Source organism: Prionailurus viverrinus, chromosome E3, assembly GCF_022837055.1.
Source record: "Prionailurus viverrinus isolate Anna chromosome E3, UM_Priviv_1.0, whole genome shotgun sequence".
NCBI lineage: Eukaryota > Metazoa > Chordata > Mammalia > Carnivora > Felidae > Prionailurus > Prionailurus viverrinus.
Genome location: NC_062576.1, coordinates 15858149 through 15878836, shown reverse-complemented (window position 1 = coordinate 15878836; position 20688 = coordinate 15858149). Strand labels below are relative to the sequence as shown.

Sequence of the window (20688 nt, the reverse complement as noted above, 5' to 3'; positions counted from 1 at the left end):
TTGTGAGATTTAAAAATAGTTGTACTTTTTTTTTCTGTAAACTTGAAACTGCTTTTTAAAAAGCCTGTTAATGTAAAATAGTTAAAACAAGAAAGTTTGCCTGACGGGTAAGATTTGATTGTATTGTTAATCCATTTAATGACAAATAATGTTACTTTGTAAGAGTTACTGGTTGTGCGGAAGATTAAACCGAGTTCAGGATTTGAAATTTCACCGATCTTCCAAGCAATCATGTTTCTTCTCTCTAGAAGTTAGAGAGGGACAATAAAGATACTTTGAATACGGTGTGGTAAATAGAGCCAAGATAGAGCGTGAGGAGGGACACTGCAGGGTATGGAGGGTGAAGAAAGATAATCAGGGAATACTTTATGGAAGTATCTTGAAGCACGATAACTTTGAAACTAACAAGGTTGGGTGGGAATTTTAGGGATTGGTTGGAATGTGGGGGTGGGACAAGTAACAGGAGAATAGGCCAATAACTAACTACTAGGAGCCGGTTTTTGAAAAGTAAAAAAGTGCAGGGCAGAGATTCAGGAGCTGATGACGACAAAACCGAGGAAGGGTTTTAAGGAGGGTCTTTTCATGATTAAAATGGAATTTTAGGTAGATCTTACACACACACAGACTGCTGCTATTTGGCTGATGAAGACTGTGTGGGCCCAATGTGGTGCTTGATGATGTGCTCATTAAATGTTTGAACTGAGTTGTATGCTCATTTGCTAGTTGTTTCATTGTGTAAAAAGTGTCCGACCCCTGCTAATTTGTAAGCTTCTATAAACAGGAATTCTCCTTCTATCTGTTTGCATTCTCAGTCTGAGCTGGACATTCACAAGTGTTCTATGAGTACTTGTTAACTTGATGAGAATTCATTGATTTCTGATGTTGGTTTCCAGTGGGAAAAAAAATGATCAGTACTTATTTTAATATCTACATAGAGAAGAACTAAGATCTTGTTTCATTTACTTGTGTCAATCTTTGGAGACAGAATTTCATCTTGACTATGAATTTAATTTTTGGCATGTGTGTTTTTATTGTTTGCAAAGTATACATCTGTAGCAGAGATAACCTATCCCTAAAATGGAGAAGAAAGCTATGTGACACACCTGTCTATTCTGTGATTCAGAATACAAATGTTGTTAAGTGGCTTTCTTAACCCATAAATAAAGTTATCATACTAAAAGCAAGAGTTTCACAGAAGTCAAACATTTTGAAAGTGTTATTAAATGCTTATTTTTGTCATAAAGCGTCGTCGAAACATTATGTATATTTCATATGACTGTTATGATTGGAAATAATTTAGAGTATCATCGGATAAACACTTAGGAGAAACAACAGTGGGCTTACCTTCATCCCACTTGATATTATGTAACTTATATTTTATTTGCTTGATATTTGAATAAAGCTCCTAAAATGCTTTAAGAAAAAGCTGTACTCTTATGATGCGGCTTCCAAGTTACCCTCTGAGATTCCTGTGTTTGATGAAGTTCCTATTGGTGGGGTAGAAAGTATAATTTTTATTGTACAGTAGAACCTTTTTTCATGTTTCTGGTAGCATAGCTTCCTTGTTTATGGTCACTAGGAGGGCGAAGAACTGTAATTATCATCAGTTAGATAAGTATGTGGTTAGAAGTCAGAAGTTATGATCAGAGTATGAGTTCATGAATGGGTTAAATTGCACACACTAAGCGTCTTAAGCTTTTTATTTTCCTCAAATGACATCAAGGAGATTGCTAAAATCCCTGAAAGAGGGCCGTAGCACAATGCCTAAAGCAGGAGTGTAGCAGGAGTCTTTGGGGCCCTGAATTCTGTGTGGTCTCACCTTAAGGTATGGTTGGCAGCATCCTCTGTGTCAGGCACAGGGCAGCACAGAAGGAATTGAAGCTCCTCCTTTTGAATCATCTTTGAAGCTAATCTCTCTAGTTCCCTTCATTCAGAATAAATCATTGAAATTGCATTTATGGTGATTTGGTCTGTGTTTTAAAATTAAACATGACTTTGGGGGGATTTTTACATGAGATATATTTGTAATTTTCTGTGTGCTTCAAAGTTAAAAATACATAATGAAAGTTTTATTTTTGTAGTTCCTGTTGTTAGAATTTCCTAATTTTAGACACAGTATTTGCAATATTTCTTTCTTTCTTTCTTTCTTTCTTTCTTTCTTTCTTTTTTGGAGCACAAAAAAAAAGGTAATGCCTTTAGAAATTGAACTCATAAAATGCTTATTACTGGAAGAAAGTATCTTATTGTGCTGTAATGTTTTTTAAATGGAGCATGTCATTTACTTATATCACATCGTGTTCCAGAAAGGATTCATAATTACTTACAAAGATACAACATGTTATTGAGAACATACAGAAATAAGAAGGTGATGAATTTAGCACGGAGGGAGAAAAATTAAGATGAAAACTGAGGTCTGTAAGATCTTCATTGAGATGGAATGAGATATGTGCACAAGGTACTTGGACTGAAATCTTAAGTATTTGTTAGAGGGCTACAAATTTGACTCTGCCTTTTAGTAGCCTATTCAGAAAGCGATATAATCAGTTGTATAATTCAATGATCATAAGATAAAAGACCAGTTTCTCTTTGGATTCCCAGACTCCTTGTATTGACAGATTTCTTAGCTACATCCTTAAGCAAATAACAGCACGCATTTCAAAGGGCTGTATTGTGTTTTACTTTTTTTTTTTTTAATTTTTTTTTAATGTCTTATTTTTGAGAGACAGAGACAGACAGACACAGAGCGCGAGTGGGAGCGAGGCAGAGAGGGAGACACGGGATCCAAAGCAGGCTCCAGGCTCTGAACCATCAGCACAGAGCCCGATATGGGGTTTGAACTCAGGAACCACAAGATCACGACCTGAGCCGAAGTCAGATGCTTAACTGACTGAGCCACCCAGGCGCCCTCGTTTTACTTTGTTTTTTAATTAAAATTCTTTGTTGCCTCATTGTGTAGGTTGATGACAAAACATAATTCAGTAAAAGCAGTTCTGGTGCTGGCAAAATAGTGTGATCTAAGTATGTAGATTTCTACAGTGATTTAATTTAAGGATCTGTTTTAGATGCTCTAGATAAGTAGATGGGGACTGTACATTCTTTAGGTTCTCTTCCATAAATACTTTGTTTCTCAATGGAGCTTTTTGTTATAAAGTTATCAGCAAATCAGGGATTTGAGTTTGTGCTTCCTGACAAGTCCCTCAAGTACATTTATTTTTTATGTTGTCGTTTTATGTTGTCTAATCACAGAGCCATATTTTTCATGGAGTGTGAAAATGGAGGAGTCTGACAAGGACGAATACTTAAATGAAAGTCACCTCACCTCCACATACAGATGGACTTAGGGAATACCAGACACAGACCTAAGATTCATTTCTGGAAGTAGGTTTGGGGTGTTAGCTCCAGCATAGAGAACACTGGCTATAGTTCAAATTTATCAAGTGCTAGCATGGGCCAGGTACTGTGCAAGTAATAAGCCCTTGACATGCATTATCTCAATGTTGTCCTTTCCCTTCACCCTCCTTCTTAAAAATATAAAGAAGTGTGGTTCAGAGTAGTAACTTGTTTCAGGTCATACAAGAGGTGATGGAGATTTGAACTCAGGTAGTCCAACCAACTCAGTGGTCTGCACCTAACCATGACTTTATATTAACCTGCAGCAGACTGGACCATGAGCTCCCAAGGTGGGAACAGACATATACAGTTAATAGAGGTAAACACATTGGCAAGTATTGGAACCCACCATTACAAAAAGGCCTTTCACAGGATCTTCCTATCCAAATAATGGTCAGGGAGATACAACTTCAAGTCATTTGGCTGTACTTTGTAAAGCTGGGGAGTGGTGAGTCTTCTAAGCATCAATCGGGATTGGCAGAGTGGCGATATTATTTTACGTGTTTGTTTGCATCAAAAATGCATATATTTTTTCTTTGTGTTTGCTCTGAATTTATCTCAAGATCAGGAAAGTCACAATGATATTTATAAAGATAGTGTACCATTCTAGAAAAAGAGATTTGTATTTAAATTTTAGAGTAAAACTTAAGCTGGTGATCTCACTGCTGTGATTTGAGATGAACTTAGGTTATAGTTTTGTAATGCCATTGCTAGGTGTATGTGTTCTTAACTCTCATTTTGTTCTGTTAGGAATTGTATTGCATTAGAGTTGTACAGATAAGTAAACCATCATTTATTGTGCATTTTCATATGTAGCTGTTTCAGGTAATTCCAGATTGTTTTGTTTTGTTTGAAGTATTATAATACAGTTCCTATAGTATATTGTAAATTGTGACCTAGCCTCTGAAACTAGAGAATAGAGAACATCCTTATTCACCTTTCATCAGTAAACAATGGGTGGAACTGTTGTTGCCTAAATGTAGTTATGTAACTTAATGGTTCCTTAATTGCATTTCCATATCACTTTTGACATTGTTTTTTAAACATGTTCCTGAAAAATAAGTTGGGCTAGTGACCACAGTTTTGAGTAGGATATTATAAGAAGAATGCAAATAAAAAATGTGAAAAGAAAAAATAAAACTGTAGGCTGATGAAATAAAATGTCTAAAATCCATTGTAATTAGTGTCTCCGGAAGTAATATCCTTGGCTTCTACTTAGCAAGATGGATTATATCTTTATATTAATTAATTAGCCATTGCAGTTGTTCTCGTGGTGTGGTAAGTGTATATAGATGTTATTATTACTCTAGGGCTTTAAATGTTGTGTAGTCATGGGTGGACACATCTTAAGTATCATTTATGAGGAATAATCAGATGGCAAAGTGTTTTCATACCCTGTGCTAACTGCTGATGTTCTTTGAATATCAACTATATGTGGACACAACTTTCTCCAAAGAGCCTACTTTTGTTCTTGGACATACTTGAGAACAAAATTGCAGATACTTTTTGTTGTTACCCATAAGAAGTTATAGGCTATTTCTTTGAAGACGATGTTGTCAATCCCTGTATGGGCTACCAAAAAAGAAAGAGAGAGGGAGGGAGGAGAGGTAAGAAAATTTTTGTCTTTCTAGTACTTTGGTCTCGTAATTGAATAAATAAGTTAGAAAATAAAAATCTCCACTTACTATTTTATTTATATGTAAATAAAATAGGGCTTGAGAAATAAGCTGAGATCTTTTGAAGTTTAAAGTTCTTAGATTCTAACAGAAAAGCTAATCAGGAGGTTGGATTCTAGGCCTAGCCAGTTCCAGCCCCAAACAAAACCACTAATTGTTATGATGGTGAGTCTGCCATTTAGGTAAGTATAATGCAAAGATTTCAGTTTCATGCTTCAATCAACACTTGAGCTATATTTGGAGAAGAAGAATCTGAGGTTTTTTTTAAGTTTTGTTTTTTCCTTTTTCTGAGGGTTTAATTTCAGGAAGTCTAGTTTTTATAGATACGAATTTTATAGATATGAACCTTATCAAACTACTCAGTCTAGTAAACATTTTATTACCCCAGAATATCTTCTGATCTTTATTAATGTTTGTTTGTAAAACTGTCTACCTTTTATTTTGTGGTAAAAAAACTGTTTACTAGTTTAAGCATTTCAGAATTCACATAAGGTATATGCATGAGGTTTGTTTTTCATTTTTTTGGAGAGAGAATGTGCGAGCGAGCGTGCGCAGGTGGGGAAGGGGCAAAGAGAGAGGGGGACAGAGAATCTGAAGCAGGCTCTGCACTGACAGCAGCGAGCCTGGTGTGGGGCTTGAACTCACGAGATCACAACCTGAGCCAAAGTTGGGTCCTCAACCGACTGAGCCACCCAGGTGCCCCTGTGTGAGTTTTATCGTATTGCCAAGAAGTCTGGTATTTATGCTCTATGTTAATGTGTAGTTCTACCCTTTGAGCTGCCATAGATTTTTCTAAAAAGAGTTGGTTGCAGCAGTTGTTTTGCATTGGCCTTCAAGGTCGTTGGTAAGAGTATGCTTCTTAGCTCCCAGTGATTACTAATTTCTAACCAACCACTTTGCTTACATTAGAATTTTCTTGGTGGATTAGCACTGTTATTTATCTTTTAATCATTAGTAGTGCTTTTTGCCTTCAAGTCCACTTTGTATATCAGTATAGCTTTACTAGCTTTCTTTTGGTAAATGTTGCATGCTGTATTTTTTTCCGTCCTTATAATTTCTGGTTTTTTAATTTTGTCCTTGAAAGCATCGTGATGGTTGAATTTAGGTTTTTTTTCTTTAGTCTATTTTAGTATTTAAATTAGAATATTTAGTCCATTTTCATGTAATGCGATTGTCACTATATTTCGTGTTAGATCTACCATCTTTTGGTAAGTTTTCTTTTTGACTCACCAGTTTTGTTCCCTTTTCCTTTTTTCTTGCCATCTCTTGGATTATTTTTTTTTTTAATTTTTTTAATGCTTATTTATTTTTGAGAGAGAGAGAGAGAGACAGTGCAAGCAGGGGAGGAGCAGATGAGAAAGGGAGACACAGAATCCAAAGCAGGCTCCAGGCTCTGAGCTGTCAGCACAGAGCCCGACGTGGGGCTCGAACTCACGGACCGCGAGATCATGACCTGAGCCAAAGTCGGAGGCTCAACCGACTGAGCCACCCAGGCGCCCCTCTTGGATTATTTATTATTTAATTATTTAATATTTTCCCTATAGTAATTGCTTAGTTACACATTCTTTCACTATTCTTTTTGTGATTATACTAGCAATTGTAATATATACCCTTGACTTACTGCAGTCTAATACAAATTATAACTTTTATCGCTTCTCCAGTAATGCTAGAACTTTAGGTACTAACTCAGTTTGTCGTTTTCCTGCTTTGTTGCATTATATAATCAGTATTTGTGTGGATTTACTTACATATTTACTGTTTCCATTACTCTTCGTCCCTTCTTGTATGTATTTCTGTGTTTCTCTTTGGGATAGGCTAATTTTTCTTCCCATTTGAAGAGTCCCCTCTGGTATTTCTTCTAATGCAAGTGGGCCCATAATGAATTGTTTCAGTTTTTGTTTGTCTGTAAATGTCTTATTCTGCCTTTATTTTTAAAGGAAATAGTCACTGAGCACCACATTCTAGGTGGGCATTTTCTTTTTACAGCACTTTTTAAGAGGTCATTCTGTTGTCTTATGGCTTTTATGGTTTCTTTGAGAATTTAGCTGTTAGTTTTATTGTTGCACCTATGAAAGCAATGTGCTTCTTTCCCACTGATTACTTTAAAAAGTTTCTCTTTGTTTTTGATTATCAACATTTTAAGTATGCTATATCTGTGTGTGTGGGTTGTCTTTTCATCAATTTTGAAATTTTCATTCTTTCCTTTTATTTATTTTTTTAATTTTGTTTTAGAGAGAGAGAGCACATGTGGGAGCAGATGAGAAGGGCAGAGGGGGAGAGAGAATCTTAAGCAGGTTCCACACTCAGCACAGAGCCTGACGAGGGGCTTGATTCATGAACCCATGAGATCATGACCTGAGCCAAAATCAAGAATTGGACAGTCGACTGACTGAGCCACCCAGGTGCCCTGGTTCTTGCTTTTAATATTGGTTCTGTCTTATTCATTCTTTCCTCTTCTTTTGAGGGACTCCAGTTACATATTTGGTAGACTTTTCCACAGTGTTCCTCATTCTCTTTACACTGCCCTCCTCCTGCCCCTGTGTTTCCTATTAGTTTTTCTCTCTGCTTCTGTATGGATGTATTTTATTGACTTGGGTTCCAGTTTCTAATCCTCTCATCTGCTAGGCCTGGTCTGTTGTTAAATCTACCTTTTGAATTCTTAATTTTAGTTATTATACTTTTCAGATCTAGCATTTCAGTTCAATTCTTATAGATTGCAATTCTCAGTTGAAATTCTTCATTTTTTTTTTTTAAATTTTTTTTTTTCAACGTTTATTTATTTTTCGGACAGAGAGAGACAGAGCATGAACGGGGGAGGGGCAGAGAGAGAGGGAGACACAGAATCGGAAACAGGCTCCAGGCTCCGAGCCATCAGCCCTGAGCCTGACGCGGGGCTCGAACTCCCGGACCGCGAGATCGTGACCTGGCTGAAGTCGGACGCTTAACCGACTGCGCCACCCAGGCGCCCCGAAATTCTTCATTTTTAAAGTATGTTCTTACCCTCTTTTTTCACCTATTTTAAATTTATTTTTTACCTATATTTTTAAATAGGGAATTTAAATAGCTATCATTATTTAAAAGTCTTTCTTTTTTTTTTATTGTTTATTTTATTTTTTGAGAGAGAGAGAGACAGACAGACAGAGCATGAGCGGGGAGGGGGAGAACTAGAGAGAGACAGAGACAGAGACAGAATCTGAAACAGGCTCCAGGCTCTGAGCTGTCAGCACAGAACCCTATGCAGGACTTGAACTCACAAACAGTGAGATCATGACCTGAACTGAAGTTGGACGCTTAGCCAACTGAGCCAACCCAGGTGCTCCTAAAAGTCTTTGTTTTGGGGCGCCTGGGTTGGCTCAGTTGGTTAAACATCCAGCTTCAGCTCAGGTCATGATCTCATGGTTCATGAGTTTGAGTCCTGCATCAGGTAAGCTCGTGCCCTGCTTCTCCCTTGCTCCCTCTCTCTCTTTGCATCTCTCCCTCTCTCCCTCTTTTCCTGTCTCCCTGTCTCCCTCTCTCCTTGTTCCTCTCTCCTTCTCTCCCTCTCTCCCCTCCCCCTCCTGGGATTTCTTTCTGTCTCTAAAAAATTAAAATAAAATAAAAAGTCTTTCTGTTAACTCCATTGTCTGGATCATCTGAGCATCTGTTTTTTTCTTTTTGGCTTTTAGTTAGGTAAATGCTGGGTGTTGTGAATAAAATGAAGCTCCAGATGATGCTGTTCTTTTTTTTTTAAGTTTATTTCTTTATTTTTGAGAGAGAGAGAGAGCACATCCCAAGCAGGCTGTGTGCCATTGGTACAGAAATCAAGAGCTGGTCACTTAGCCAGCTGAGCCACCCAGGCACCTCAGTGCTATTGTTTTAGAGAGGAAATGTCTCCTCCCTTTTGCTAGCCAGGTAGAGTAGGGACTTATCATCTAATCCTTTTAGGGATTGAGCTAATGGTTGAGATTGTGTTGCTGGGTTGATAAGGCTAGGTTTCCTTCTGGTTTGCCTTTACCACTACCATCTGGGGCTTCCAACTGATAGTTCAGTGAATTCACAGGCATCTCTTCCCCTGGTGGTTTCTATGCTGTAATCTTTGTCTCTTGAGAACAGTGAGATTACTGAAAATTCCACTCTTTTTTTTCTTTAAAGATTTTATTTTTAAGTAATCTCTACACCCAACGTGGGGCTCGAACTTACAACCCCAAATCAAGAGTTGCATGCTCTACCAACTGAGCCAGCTGGGCTCCCCTGAAAATTCCACTTTTGATTTTCAGACGTTTTCAGTTTTGTTTTGAAGTCCTCTCTGTGCAGCTGCAGAACTTGGTAAATGTCCTTAGGGAAAAACCAGCCTTGTGTTAGACCTTTCTGGCTCTTTGACTCTCCACTTTCCCTGGGATTTTGGCTCCTTGATTCTTGCCTTTGTTTCATCTCTTCCAAAAGCTCTCGTGGTTCCTCTGTCTGTAGTCTGGATTCTCAGCCTTTTGCCCCAAAATCAGCAAATGTACTTGGTGAAAAAGTGGCCACAGAATGTCACTTTGTTTCTCTACCATTCGTCTCTTTTTCCAGAATCCAGAGGCTTCTAGTCTTGATTGCTTCATCTGTTTTTTGATGCCTTTAAACATTGATTTAAAAAATGTATCTAGCTTTTTTCATTCTCAGTAGGAGTGTTGGTCTGCCACAAGCTACTCCATCGTATTCAGAAAATAAATTCTCCCACTAGTAATGAAATCATGAGAAGAAATTAATCGTTTAATAATTGTTATGCTTACTTTATCACAGTGGTTCTCCAAGAGTAATCCTTAGCCACATCACCTGGGAACTTCTTAGGAATGTAGATTCTCTGGCCCTACCCCTGACCCCCTGAATCAGAAACTGTGGGTCGGGAGCCAGGAAGTACTCTGTGCTTTAACAAGTCCTCCCTGTGCTACTGATGCATGCTAAAATTTGAGAACACCTGCTTTGTAAGTTAGTAATTTTGCTGTTTAATTTTCGACTCTTACCTGCAATGGGCCCTGGAGAGTGTACATGGGACAGAAGTGAAAGAAAATGGTCTATGCAGGTACTTTGTTGGTCTTCTGAATAAATAATTTAATAAATTTAGGAAATATGTATGGATTACTCACTCTGTTCCTGGCAGAACAGTGCTATGCTGTGTCTGTGTATGTGGAATGGCCACATAAGCAAGTTATTGTAATAGAGTGTATTATAATAGCTGTATATATAAAATGCTGTAAGAACCAGAGGGATAGAATTAATCTGTCAGTGGGCAAAAGGGAGTCAGATGCTATTTGAACAGGATGGAATTTGAAAGTGGACTACAGGAGGGTTTTCTAGGCTTGTTCATAAATAAGATGACAGTTGGGGCGCCTGGGTGGCGCAGTCGGTTAAGCGTCCGACTTCAGCCAGGTCACGATCTCGCGGTCTGGGAGTTCGAGCCCCGCGTCAGGCTCTGGGCTGATGGCTCGGAGTCTGGAGCCTGTTTCCGATTCTGTGTCTCCCTCTCTCTCTGCCCCTCCCCCGTTCATGCTCTGTCTCTCTCTGTCCCAAAAATAAATAAACGTTGAAAAAAAAAATTTAAAAAAAAAAATAAATAAATAAGATGACAGTGTAATTTATTATCCAGAGCAGATGACTTTTGAGAATCAAATGGATGCCTTTTCGCTAGGACAACAGGCATAAGCCAGGACTGTTCTCATGAACTGGGAGGGAGATGTGATTATCCAGTTGATAAAGAGCAAGTGATGCTGTGAACCCATAGTTCTATGTTAACTTGTGGAAACCTCCTTTCTTTCAATTATTTGTTTACAATTACAGTTTACAATTCTTACTGGATGATTTTTATAGTTTCCTAGGACTGCTATAAACAAATGGGGTGGCTTAAAACAACAAAAATTTATTCTCTCATCATTGTGGAGGCTAGAAATCTAAAACCAAGGTGTCAGCAGGGTCGTGTTGTCTCTGAAGGCTGGAGATGCTGGCTGGTTGTCCTATAGTTCCTTGGCTTGCAGCCACATCACTGCGATCTCTGCCTCTGAGGCCATGTGGCCTCTGTGTGTATGTCTGTGTGTCTTTCAGGGCCTTTTTGTAAGGACACCAGTTATTGGATTTAGGGACCACCCTAAATCAGTAATTACATCTGCTTATTTCCAAATCAGGTTTCATTCACAGTATTGAATTCAACCTTTTTTGGGGACACAATTTAACCCACAACAGACAGTATGGTTTTAGCTTTTGAAAATTTCTGCAGATTAATTGGATTACATTTTTATTACACACAAGACACTTCTCGGAGGCTTAGAACGTAATACAGATATATAATTCATTGCACTGGCTAATAAATCTGAATAAATGCATTTTCCATCCAGGCAGTTATTTGCTTTTTGTATTTCTCTTATGATATATGTGTGTGTATCACTTTGCTCAGCCACAGCAAATGGCTGAGGGTGAAATGGCTGCAGCAAAGCTAAACTGAGATAGAACTTTGAGAAAAAACAAAGCTGTTAGTGGTTGAAAGCATGTTATGTGTTGCAGTTTGTTGCTAGTTTGAGTAGAGTTAAGCCAGAGAATGTTTGGTCATTTACTTATCGAGTAAACTCGCCTTTTGGGAAATTGGCTGCTGCCATGGAAGAGAGGATGGAGCATAGAAGGAAGTAGACCAGAGCAGCCAGTTTATTTGGTGTGCAAGTTTGAGTTGTTAGCCTGGGCAGTGGCATGCTCAGATTGGAATCATAATTTCACTTATCTGGAGAGGGTGCGATTTAATACAATAGAAGATTGTTGTCAAGAACTCATTCTGTAAGAATGCTGCTCTGCCGGCTTTGCTCATTCCAGCAGTATAAACTCTACATTATATTTCATGGGTTTGATTACCACTTGGAATTATTTGGGCAGGCTAGTGTTTGGATGCTTTGTTTTGTTGTATTTAACATTGGAACTGTGCCACTGCTTCTCTGTGTGGTATTTACATTCATTTTGGAAGCAATGTATTTAATGATATGAAAGTTAGTGAAACTTGGATATAGATTTGAAATATTAACTCTTTGATTAAAACAGTGGTGTCTTCATAACATAAAGTGACGGACTAAAAGATGACATAAAAAGAGCACTTATAAAGAGAAAAAAAAGATTATATGTCAACTATACTTCGACTGAAAATAAAGGAGAAAAGATGACACAGAAAAATGAGGAAAAAACACAAATGGTTAAATTCTTCAAAGAAGATATGCTAATGACCAGTAAATATTAAACATGGTTTAGGAAGTGCATATTAAAACAAGAAATGATTTATTTTTTTGCCTTTCAGATGGACAAAATAAAGATTAGTAATATAGTATTTATTTATGAGTTTCCAGGAAAGTAGATTCTCTAATACACAATAGGTGGGAATGTAGATAGACACAGTCATTTTGTGAAGCCACTTTGGTAGTATGTATCAAAATTTTAAATGCAGAAATCTTCACAGGCTCCTGGGTGGCTCAGTTGGTTGAGCATTAAACTCTTGATTTCAACCTCACAGTGTGGGATCAAGCCCCACATCAGGCTCCATGCTGAACGTGGAGCCTGCTTGGGATTCTCTCTGTCTCTGTCTCTCTCTCTCTCTTTCTCAAAAATGAATAAACTTTAATAAAAATAAATAAAAATAAAATGCAGAAGCCCTTTGACATTCTGTTTCTGTTTCTCAGAAGCTTTTCATGTTTTGTGATTGGTCTACTTGTATCCTTATCCTGCATACCAGAGATTTACAGTTTCTTTTTATTCATATAATTTTAAATATGATAAAATACTTCACTGTCCTATTTTCTTAAAATATTTGCCTATTTTCTTTTTTTAAATATTTATTTTGAGAGAGAGAGAGATAGAAGGAAAAGAGAATCGCAAGCAGGCTCTGCACTGTCAGCACAGAGCCCAGTGTCGGGCTCAATCTCACGAACTGTGAGGCCATGACCTAAGCTAAAATCAAGAGTTGGACGCTTAACAGACTGAGCCACCCAGGTGCCCTTGCCTTTCCATTTTCTAAGTGGGCCTTTTAAAAACTAGATAGAAGTTTAAATTTGTGTATTTGAATCTTTTTCTTTTTAAAATTTTGCTTCAGTTTTTAAGCTTAAATAGCCTTTAGTCCTTTAAAAGTTTCGTAAGGTGCGATTAAGTCAGTTAAGTGTCTGACTCTTGATTTTGGCTCAGGTCATGATCTCATGGTTCATGAGTTGGAGCCCCGCATAGGGCTCTGTGCTGACAGTGCGGAGCCTGCTTGGGATTCTCTCTACCGCTCTCTCTGCCCCTCCCCTGTGTGCTTGCACACTCTCTCTCTCCCAAAATAATTAAATAAAATAAACTTTTAAAAAACGTCTTTTGATGGGGCGCGTGGGTGGCGCAGTCGGTTAAGCGTCCGACTTCAGCCAGGTCACGATCTCGAGGTCCGGGAGTTCGAGCCCCGCGTCGGGCTCTGGGCTGATGGCTCAGAGCCTGGAGCCTGTTTCGGATTCTGTGTCTCCCTCTCTCTCTGCCCCTCCCCCGTTCATGCTCTGTCTCTCTCTGTCCCAAAAATAAATAAACGTTGAAAAAAAAAAAAAAGTCTTTTGAGATTTTATTGCCATTTGTAGTAAACTTGAAATGTTTTTAAACATTTGCCATTTATATATTTAATTTCCTCAGTAAAAATTGGTATGCCTTACCTTACCAGCTACTTTAGCTTTTTTTAGTTCTCAATATTTATTGTAAATCACGTAATTTTACTATTAAAGTATTTCCTGGGTGGTTTTACATTTTGATACTATTGTGAATGGGATCTTTTTATATTTACAAACTTGTTATTGTTAGACTATTTTAAGAGTTCCATAGATTTCATTTACACATATTTAGCTTGTTTTACATAAATACAAATTTTTATGTGATTTTAGTAATTCTAAAATTAATTATTTCCTCATTGTTCATAGTGTTTTAAATTCTTCTTTCAGGCCTTCTAGATATATAGTTATATTTCCCATACTGCATAGCAGGTGCCAAAATGACTGAAACTTTACTTTTACTTTTGTAAAGTGCCTGTCATAGAGTGTAAATCAGTGTATAATTATTTGTTAAATAACTGAGTGATGAGTAGAGAAAGCACTACAAGAATATAGTGAATGTCTCTGGGTGATGTTTTGACTTTCTTTCTACTTTATTTTCTACTTGTCTATATATATCAGGTTTTATAGAGTAAGCATCTTATACTTCCATAAGTGGAGAAAATCAAATTTCAGGAAAAAAGCTTAGCTATTAGTTTTATTTCTTAACTGAGGTCAAAGGACAGTGTATCATTTTAGTAGAGTTGATTGGAAGTTTCTTGTAAATTGCGGCCTAGAGGAACTGAACTATGAGAACATAGTACTGAACCCAAGAACAGGAAGTAGGACTCTCATAAGGAAAATAGTGGGAAGCTACTCAGATCCACAAAATGTTTTTTTTGTTTTTGCTGATTTTATGAGATCAATCTGGCTTTATGCAGAGTCTTAAGGAAGAACACACCTAACTCTGGGATTTGTACTCCTCTGTCCTTTTTTTTAGTGTACCTCAACCCAGATTGAATACTAGCCTGGGGGCAGAACTCACAGGGCTCTCCATTGTCTCAGCAGTAGAGATCATTTTTACTGTCTTCTCTAATGTAGTGGGCCAATTGAATTATGCATTTTTTATGCCCAGGTTGCTCAATAAAAGCCTGCTTATTTGAGTGCAGTACTCAAACAGGATCTGGATATGTCCCTCTGGCCTTCCTCTTCGGTGCAGTGGTGGTGGCAGCTTGCCTCTGGATTATGGCTCCACTGATTAGGGAGAGAGAGGTCTTTCTGTGCAGGAAAGACAGAATGGAATCTCAGGCGGTTGATCCCCGTATGTTTCTCCCTAACTGAAGGGGATATGCTGTTTATATGTCTCTGATGTCTAATGTAGGTGTGTTGACGGTACCTGCTTTGCCCCACTGAAACAGAGCTATCATCACCTCTACATAGCCTTTCAAATCATGGCATGCACTTCTGGCAGTTCACTTGCTCTCTTTGTTTTCCATATTTAGAAATAACCTGAGTTATCACTGTTTAACTGTCTCATATACAGTGGTTCAGTCATACGTGTTGTCATTTAAAATTTAAGTGGAATTTTTTAAACCTCTCTAATTCGAAATGACAGAGTAACAGGAAGTTGCAAAGATAATACAGAGAGGCCCTATGTACTCTTTGCCCAGTTTTCCCCAAAGGCTACATTTTACATAACTATAGTATACTCTCAGAACCAAGAAATTGACATCTGCCATGTGTGTGTGTATAGCAGTTTTGTGTCACGGTCAAGATAGGGGACTATTCTGTAACCACTAAGAGCTCCCTCATGCCACCCCTTTATAATCATACCCTATGTCACTAGTCCCCAGCACTCCCCCCAAGTTTGGTAATTTGATGGGATTCATAGAACTCCTGTTCTCCTGGTGATGTTTTTATAGCCAGGTGAGAGGATACAAAACAGGACCAATAAAGGAAAACAGTGCACTGAGCAGAGTTTGGAGGATACCAGGCCTGAGTCTTCTCATGAGTCTTCTCCCAGTGGTGCATTTGATCCCCCAGCAACAAATTGTAGCAACACGTGTGAGGTATTTTCTGTTAAGGAAACTCATTTATGCCTTGAATTCCAGGGTTTTTATTGAAGTTTGGTCACATAGGCACAAGTGCCTTCTCAGTATGACCACAGTTAATGCAACTCCAGACCCCCCAGAATGAAAGCACGTGTTCACCATACATCACACTATTTGCGCAGACTGTCTAAAGTGTGGTTCAAAGCTCCAAGCGTACAAAACATAATGACACTCATGACATAAAGACATAAAGACTTCCATTCCCAGAAGCTGACCATGAGCCAGTACACAAGCAGGCCCTTCTGAGAATGTGCACGATTTTTGAGCAACTCAGGCCTGCTTGGTTAACTCTTTCCTTACCCCGCCTTGTTCAATATAGGTAGGATATAGAGAAATAATGCCAGCGTGGAGGTGAGAGTTGGGGATTTGGGGGAGGTACTACTTTAGATAGAGTAACCAGGGAAAGTCTTCCTGACAGTGCGATGTGAAAGCTAAGACCTACAGTAGGAGAGAATAATCACCATGTGAACAGCAGGGCACACAGCCCTGGGCAGCATTAGAACACATGTGCAAAGGCTCCCAAAAAGAGATGTGGAAAAGAGGCCTGTTAGTTTTCTGTTGTTGCCATAACAAATCGCCACAAATTTAGCAGCTTAAAACAATACCCATTTATTATCCCCAAATTCTGTAAAGCAGAAGTCCTGCCTGGCTCAGCTGGGTACTCGTACTCTGTTAAGGATCTCAAGAGGTCAAAATAAAGGAGTCAGCCAGCCTGGGCTCTTTTCTAGAGGCTGTGGGGAAAATCTGCTTCCAGACATACTCATGCTGGCAGAATTTAGTTCATTTTGGTTATAGGACTGAGGTCATTCTCAGCTTCTAGAAGCCACCCACATTCCTTGGCTTATAGTCGCTCCACCTTCAAAGCCAATATTGAATCTCCGTGACTTCCATCCTGCCCTCCTCTGTTGAGTTTTACAGGCATACCTTGCTTTATTGCACTTTGCTTTATTGAGCTTCACAGATACCGCATTTTTTCACAAATTGAAGGTTTGTGTGGCAACCCTGCATTGAGCAAATCTGTCCGCGCCATTTTGCCAACAGCATTTGCTCACTTCCGTGTTTCTGTGTCACAAAATCTGGTAATTCTGGCAATATTTTGAACGTTTTCATTATTATTTGTTATGGTATCTATGATCAGTGATTACAATTCACTGAAACCTCAGATGGTAATTCGCATTTTTTAGCAATAAAGCATTTTTTTTAGCAATAAAGCATTTTTAATTTTAATTTTTATTATTTTTTATGTTAAGAATTACTTTAAGTACATAAAATGCAGCAATTTTAAGTCTACAATTAAAATAACTATACGTCAGTAAAACTACCACTCAGATACTGAACATTTTACATATGAATGCCATGTTATTTACCACATAAAGCTTAAATCCTACAGTTTTATACTTTGTTATAGCTAAAACTCTGATAAAAACGTTGCTCCTACTTCAATTTCTAGGACTTTGTTTCTTTGCTGTTTTTCACACTTCCTCTCCAATCCATAAAACTGGTATATTCTAATTTACCTGTAACCTTATCACAGTGTCAAATTTGCATTTTTAATTTTTAGAATTGAACACTAAATGGACTACAGTATAGTGTAAACCTAACTTATATATACACTGGGAAACCAAAAATTTATTTGACTCACTTTATTGTGACATTTGCGTTATTGTGTGGTCTGGGCCTCAACCTGCAATATCTCCAAGATATGTATTTTAAAAACAACTTTATTGAAGTATAATTCACATACCATAGAATTCACCCATTTAAAGGTTAAACAGTTCAGTGGCAACCATCATGACATCCAACTTGAGAACATTTTCATCCTCTCAAAAAGAAACCTCATACTCTTCAGCTATCTCCTTTATTCCCACCCTCTCCCCCTTAGTCCTAAGCAACTGTAATCTATTTTCTGTCTCTGTAGATTTCCCCATACTGAACATTCATATGAAGGGGATTATATAATACGTGGCCTTTTATGACTGGATTCTTTCACTTAGCAAAACGTTTTCAAGGTTGATCGTGTTGTGACATGTATCAGTATTTAATTCCTTTTTATGGTCAAATACTCCATTGTATCGATATACTACAATTTCTTTATCATTCATCCCCTTTTGGCTATTATGGATAATGTTTTAAACACTTGTGTACAAGTTTCTGTGTGGACATATGTTTTCATCTCGTGTGTGTGTGTGTGTGTGTGTGTGTGTGTGTGTGTATACACACACACACACACACACACACACACACACACACACATACCTTGGAGTGGAATTGCTGGGTCATATGGTAACTCTCTGTTTAATTGCTTGAGGAGCTGTCAGACTGTTTCCAAAAGCAACTGCACTGTTTTACATTCCAGGCAGCCCTATATGAGCGTTCTCAACATCCTCGCTAACACTTGTTATTATCTGACTTTTTTTTTCATCATAGCCATCCTACTGGATGTGAAGTGGTATCTCATTGTGGTTTCGATGTGCATTTCCCTGATTAGTGATGTTGAGCATCTTTTCACATGTTAGTTGGATATTTGTATATCTTCCTTGGAGAATTATCTATTCAAGTCCTTTGCTAATTTTTCATTAGATTATTTGTTTTTGTTGTTGTTGAGCTATAGGAATTCTTTATATATTCTGAATATTAATCCCTTAGCAGATACATAGCTTGCAAAAATTTTCTCTCATTCCATACATGTTGCCTTCTCACTCTGTGGGCTGTTTACTTTTCCATGCAGAACATTTTAGGTTTGATACAGTCACATTTGTCTGGCTTTCCTTTTGTGACTTGTGCTGTTTTTGGTGTCATAGCCAAGAAACTATTATCAAATCCAATGTCATGAAGTTTTTTCCCTCTGGTTTCTTCTATTATAGTTTCAAGTGTTACATTTAGGCCTTTAATCCAATATTAGTTCTTTCTTAAAGTGTTCTATGTATTATTGAGAGGGAAATAAGAAATGTTTTCTTTTGTATGACTGTGTCAAGAACTTGTTTGCTTTATTTTTTTTTAAGATTTTTATTTTAAATAATCTCTGCACCCAGAGTGGGGTTCATGCCCATAAACCCAAGATCAAGAGTTGCATGCTCTACTAATTGAGGCAGCCTTGTGTCCCAGGAACTTGCTGTATTTAAACTCTTTCCCTCCCTCACAGCCTTCCTTCCCTCCCTAATAGCTTGAAGATTATGGACTCGCTCATATTTTTGTTCTCAATTCCTGTGCTGATAGAAGAATGATAGTTCAATAACACTTTCTTGTTTATACTTGATTAGCAGAAAGAAGATGAGCCTGAAGTCTGAACGCCGTGGAATTCACGTGGATCAGTCGGAGCTCCTATGCAAGAAAGGATGTGGTTACTATGGCAACCCTGCTTGGCAGGGTTTCTGCTCCAAGTGCTGGAGGGAAGAGTACCACAAAGCCAGGCAGAAGCAGATTCAGGAGGATTGGGAACTGGCAGAGCGGTAAAAGGACTTACCTAGGGGTGGTTTAACAGCGATACAGTTAGAGATATAGCTCAGTCATTGTCAAAATCCATTTTTCTCCCCTGTTGTGAGCTATCAGCAAGTCAGCTTAGTATTAGAAGTGAATTTTTTCTCTTCTTCTCAGTCAACATTTAATGAATAGCTTTCAGTGATTTCTTCATTTTATCTTTGTCTTGTAATTATTTTGTGTTTAGAGTGTGTTAGACTGAGTTCTTTTAGATAGATAAAATAGACTTCTCAGAGAAGAAGAATGGAGATACACAGATTTCATGGTGAACATTAAATGCAGTAGTCTAGCTGATGTACCAAGCACATGGCTGTCATCAGGCATCATTTTTTTCATTCTTTTTTTTTTTAATTTTTTAAAAATATTTTTGTTTATTTTTGAGTCAGAGACAGAGTATGAGCAGGGGAGGGGCAGAGAGAGAGGGAGACACAGAATCTGAAGCAGGCTTCAGGCTCTGAGCTGTCAGCACAGAGCCCGATGCGAGGCTCAAACTCACAGACTGTGAGATCATGACCTGAGATGAGGTCGGACGCCCAACAGACTGAGCCACCCAGACACCCCTCAGTTTTTTCATTCTTAAAATACATCCAGCATAGCTCCTGCCATGGTGATAAACACATAATAGTAAAAACTTTTTTTATTTGTATATAGAGCGTGTGCATTTTGGAAATTTAACTGTTTCTTAAAAATGAGGTTTGTTAGTCCAAAGTAGTTTATATTATCCAGAAATATGATTATGATAAAAACTAAAAGACTGGTGAGTATAGAGATGAATAAAATGCCATGAATGATGTTAATCTCTTGCCAAAACATCCTAGAAACAGTACAAATTCTCCATAAAAGAACGTCAGACTGAACTCTGACATCTTTTGCTAGTTTTTTAATACCTAATCATCCATATTTGTTGAGTGACTACTTTTCTAGCATCTGTGGTGAACTTGGAGAATTATAATGCATACTCACTGCTTTCAGTAACTCTATGGTCCAAAAGAGAAAATATAGACATAGAACATTAAGTATTTGCTCAGATTTCCCACTGCACTCCTGAACATCTCAGTAGCTGATCCTGTTTCATGAAGAAAGCAGCTTTCTCCCCTCTCCACAGCAAAATGTACTCCTATCTTGATGCTGACTTCTATTTTGTCTCGGAGAGAGGTGTGTCCTTATTCCATTCTCAGACTAACACTTCTACCTATGACTTCATGGCTATTTTTTTCTGCTTCCGTTTATGACCTTGCTTGAGTCTTATTACAGCACTCCTCAAATTTGAACAAGCATGAGAATCACTTATCAAAACAGGGATCACTGGACCTCATTTTGGAGTCTCTGACTTTAGTAGGGTGGGAGTGAGGTCTGGGAATTTGCATTTCTAGCAAGTTCCCAGGTGATGCTGCTGGGCTCAACATACAGAACCATTGTTCTATAGATAGCTCTTTAGATTTATTATAAATACCTCAAATATGTTGGACCTGGTCCAAGGTCAAATTTATTTCTTTTATTTACTCAATC

At 38.0% G+C, this 20688-nt stretch overlaps 1 protein-coding gene across 3 annotated transcripts in view; it reads left to right on the top strand.

Annotated features, from left to right (window-relative positions):
* Window positions 1-20688, top strand: part of RABGEF1 (RAB guanine nucleotide exchange factor 1) — a 62580-nt gene that overhangs the window by 1000 nt on the left and 40892 nt on the right. For 2 of the 3 annotated variants that reach the window (XM_047838739.1, XM_047838736.1), the window contains exon 2: window positions 18963-19151. In XM_047838739.1, the coding sequence (XP_047694695.1) occupies window positions 18973-19151 (179 nt within the window). In that variant the 5' untranslated portion in view covers window positions 18963-18972. The remainder of the gene's footprint in view (window positions 1-18962; window positions 19152-20688) is intronic. The other variant, XM_047838737.1, reaches the window with a different exon arrangement.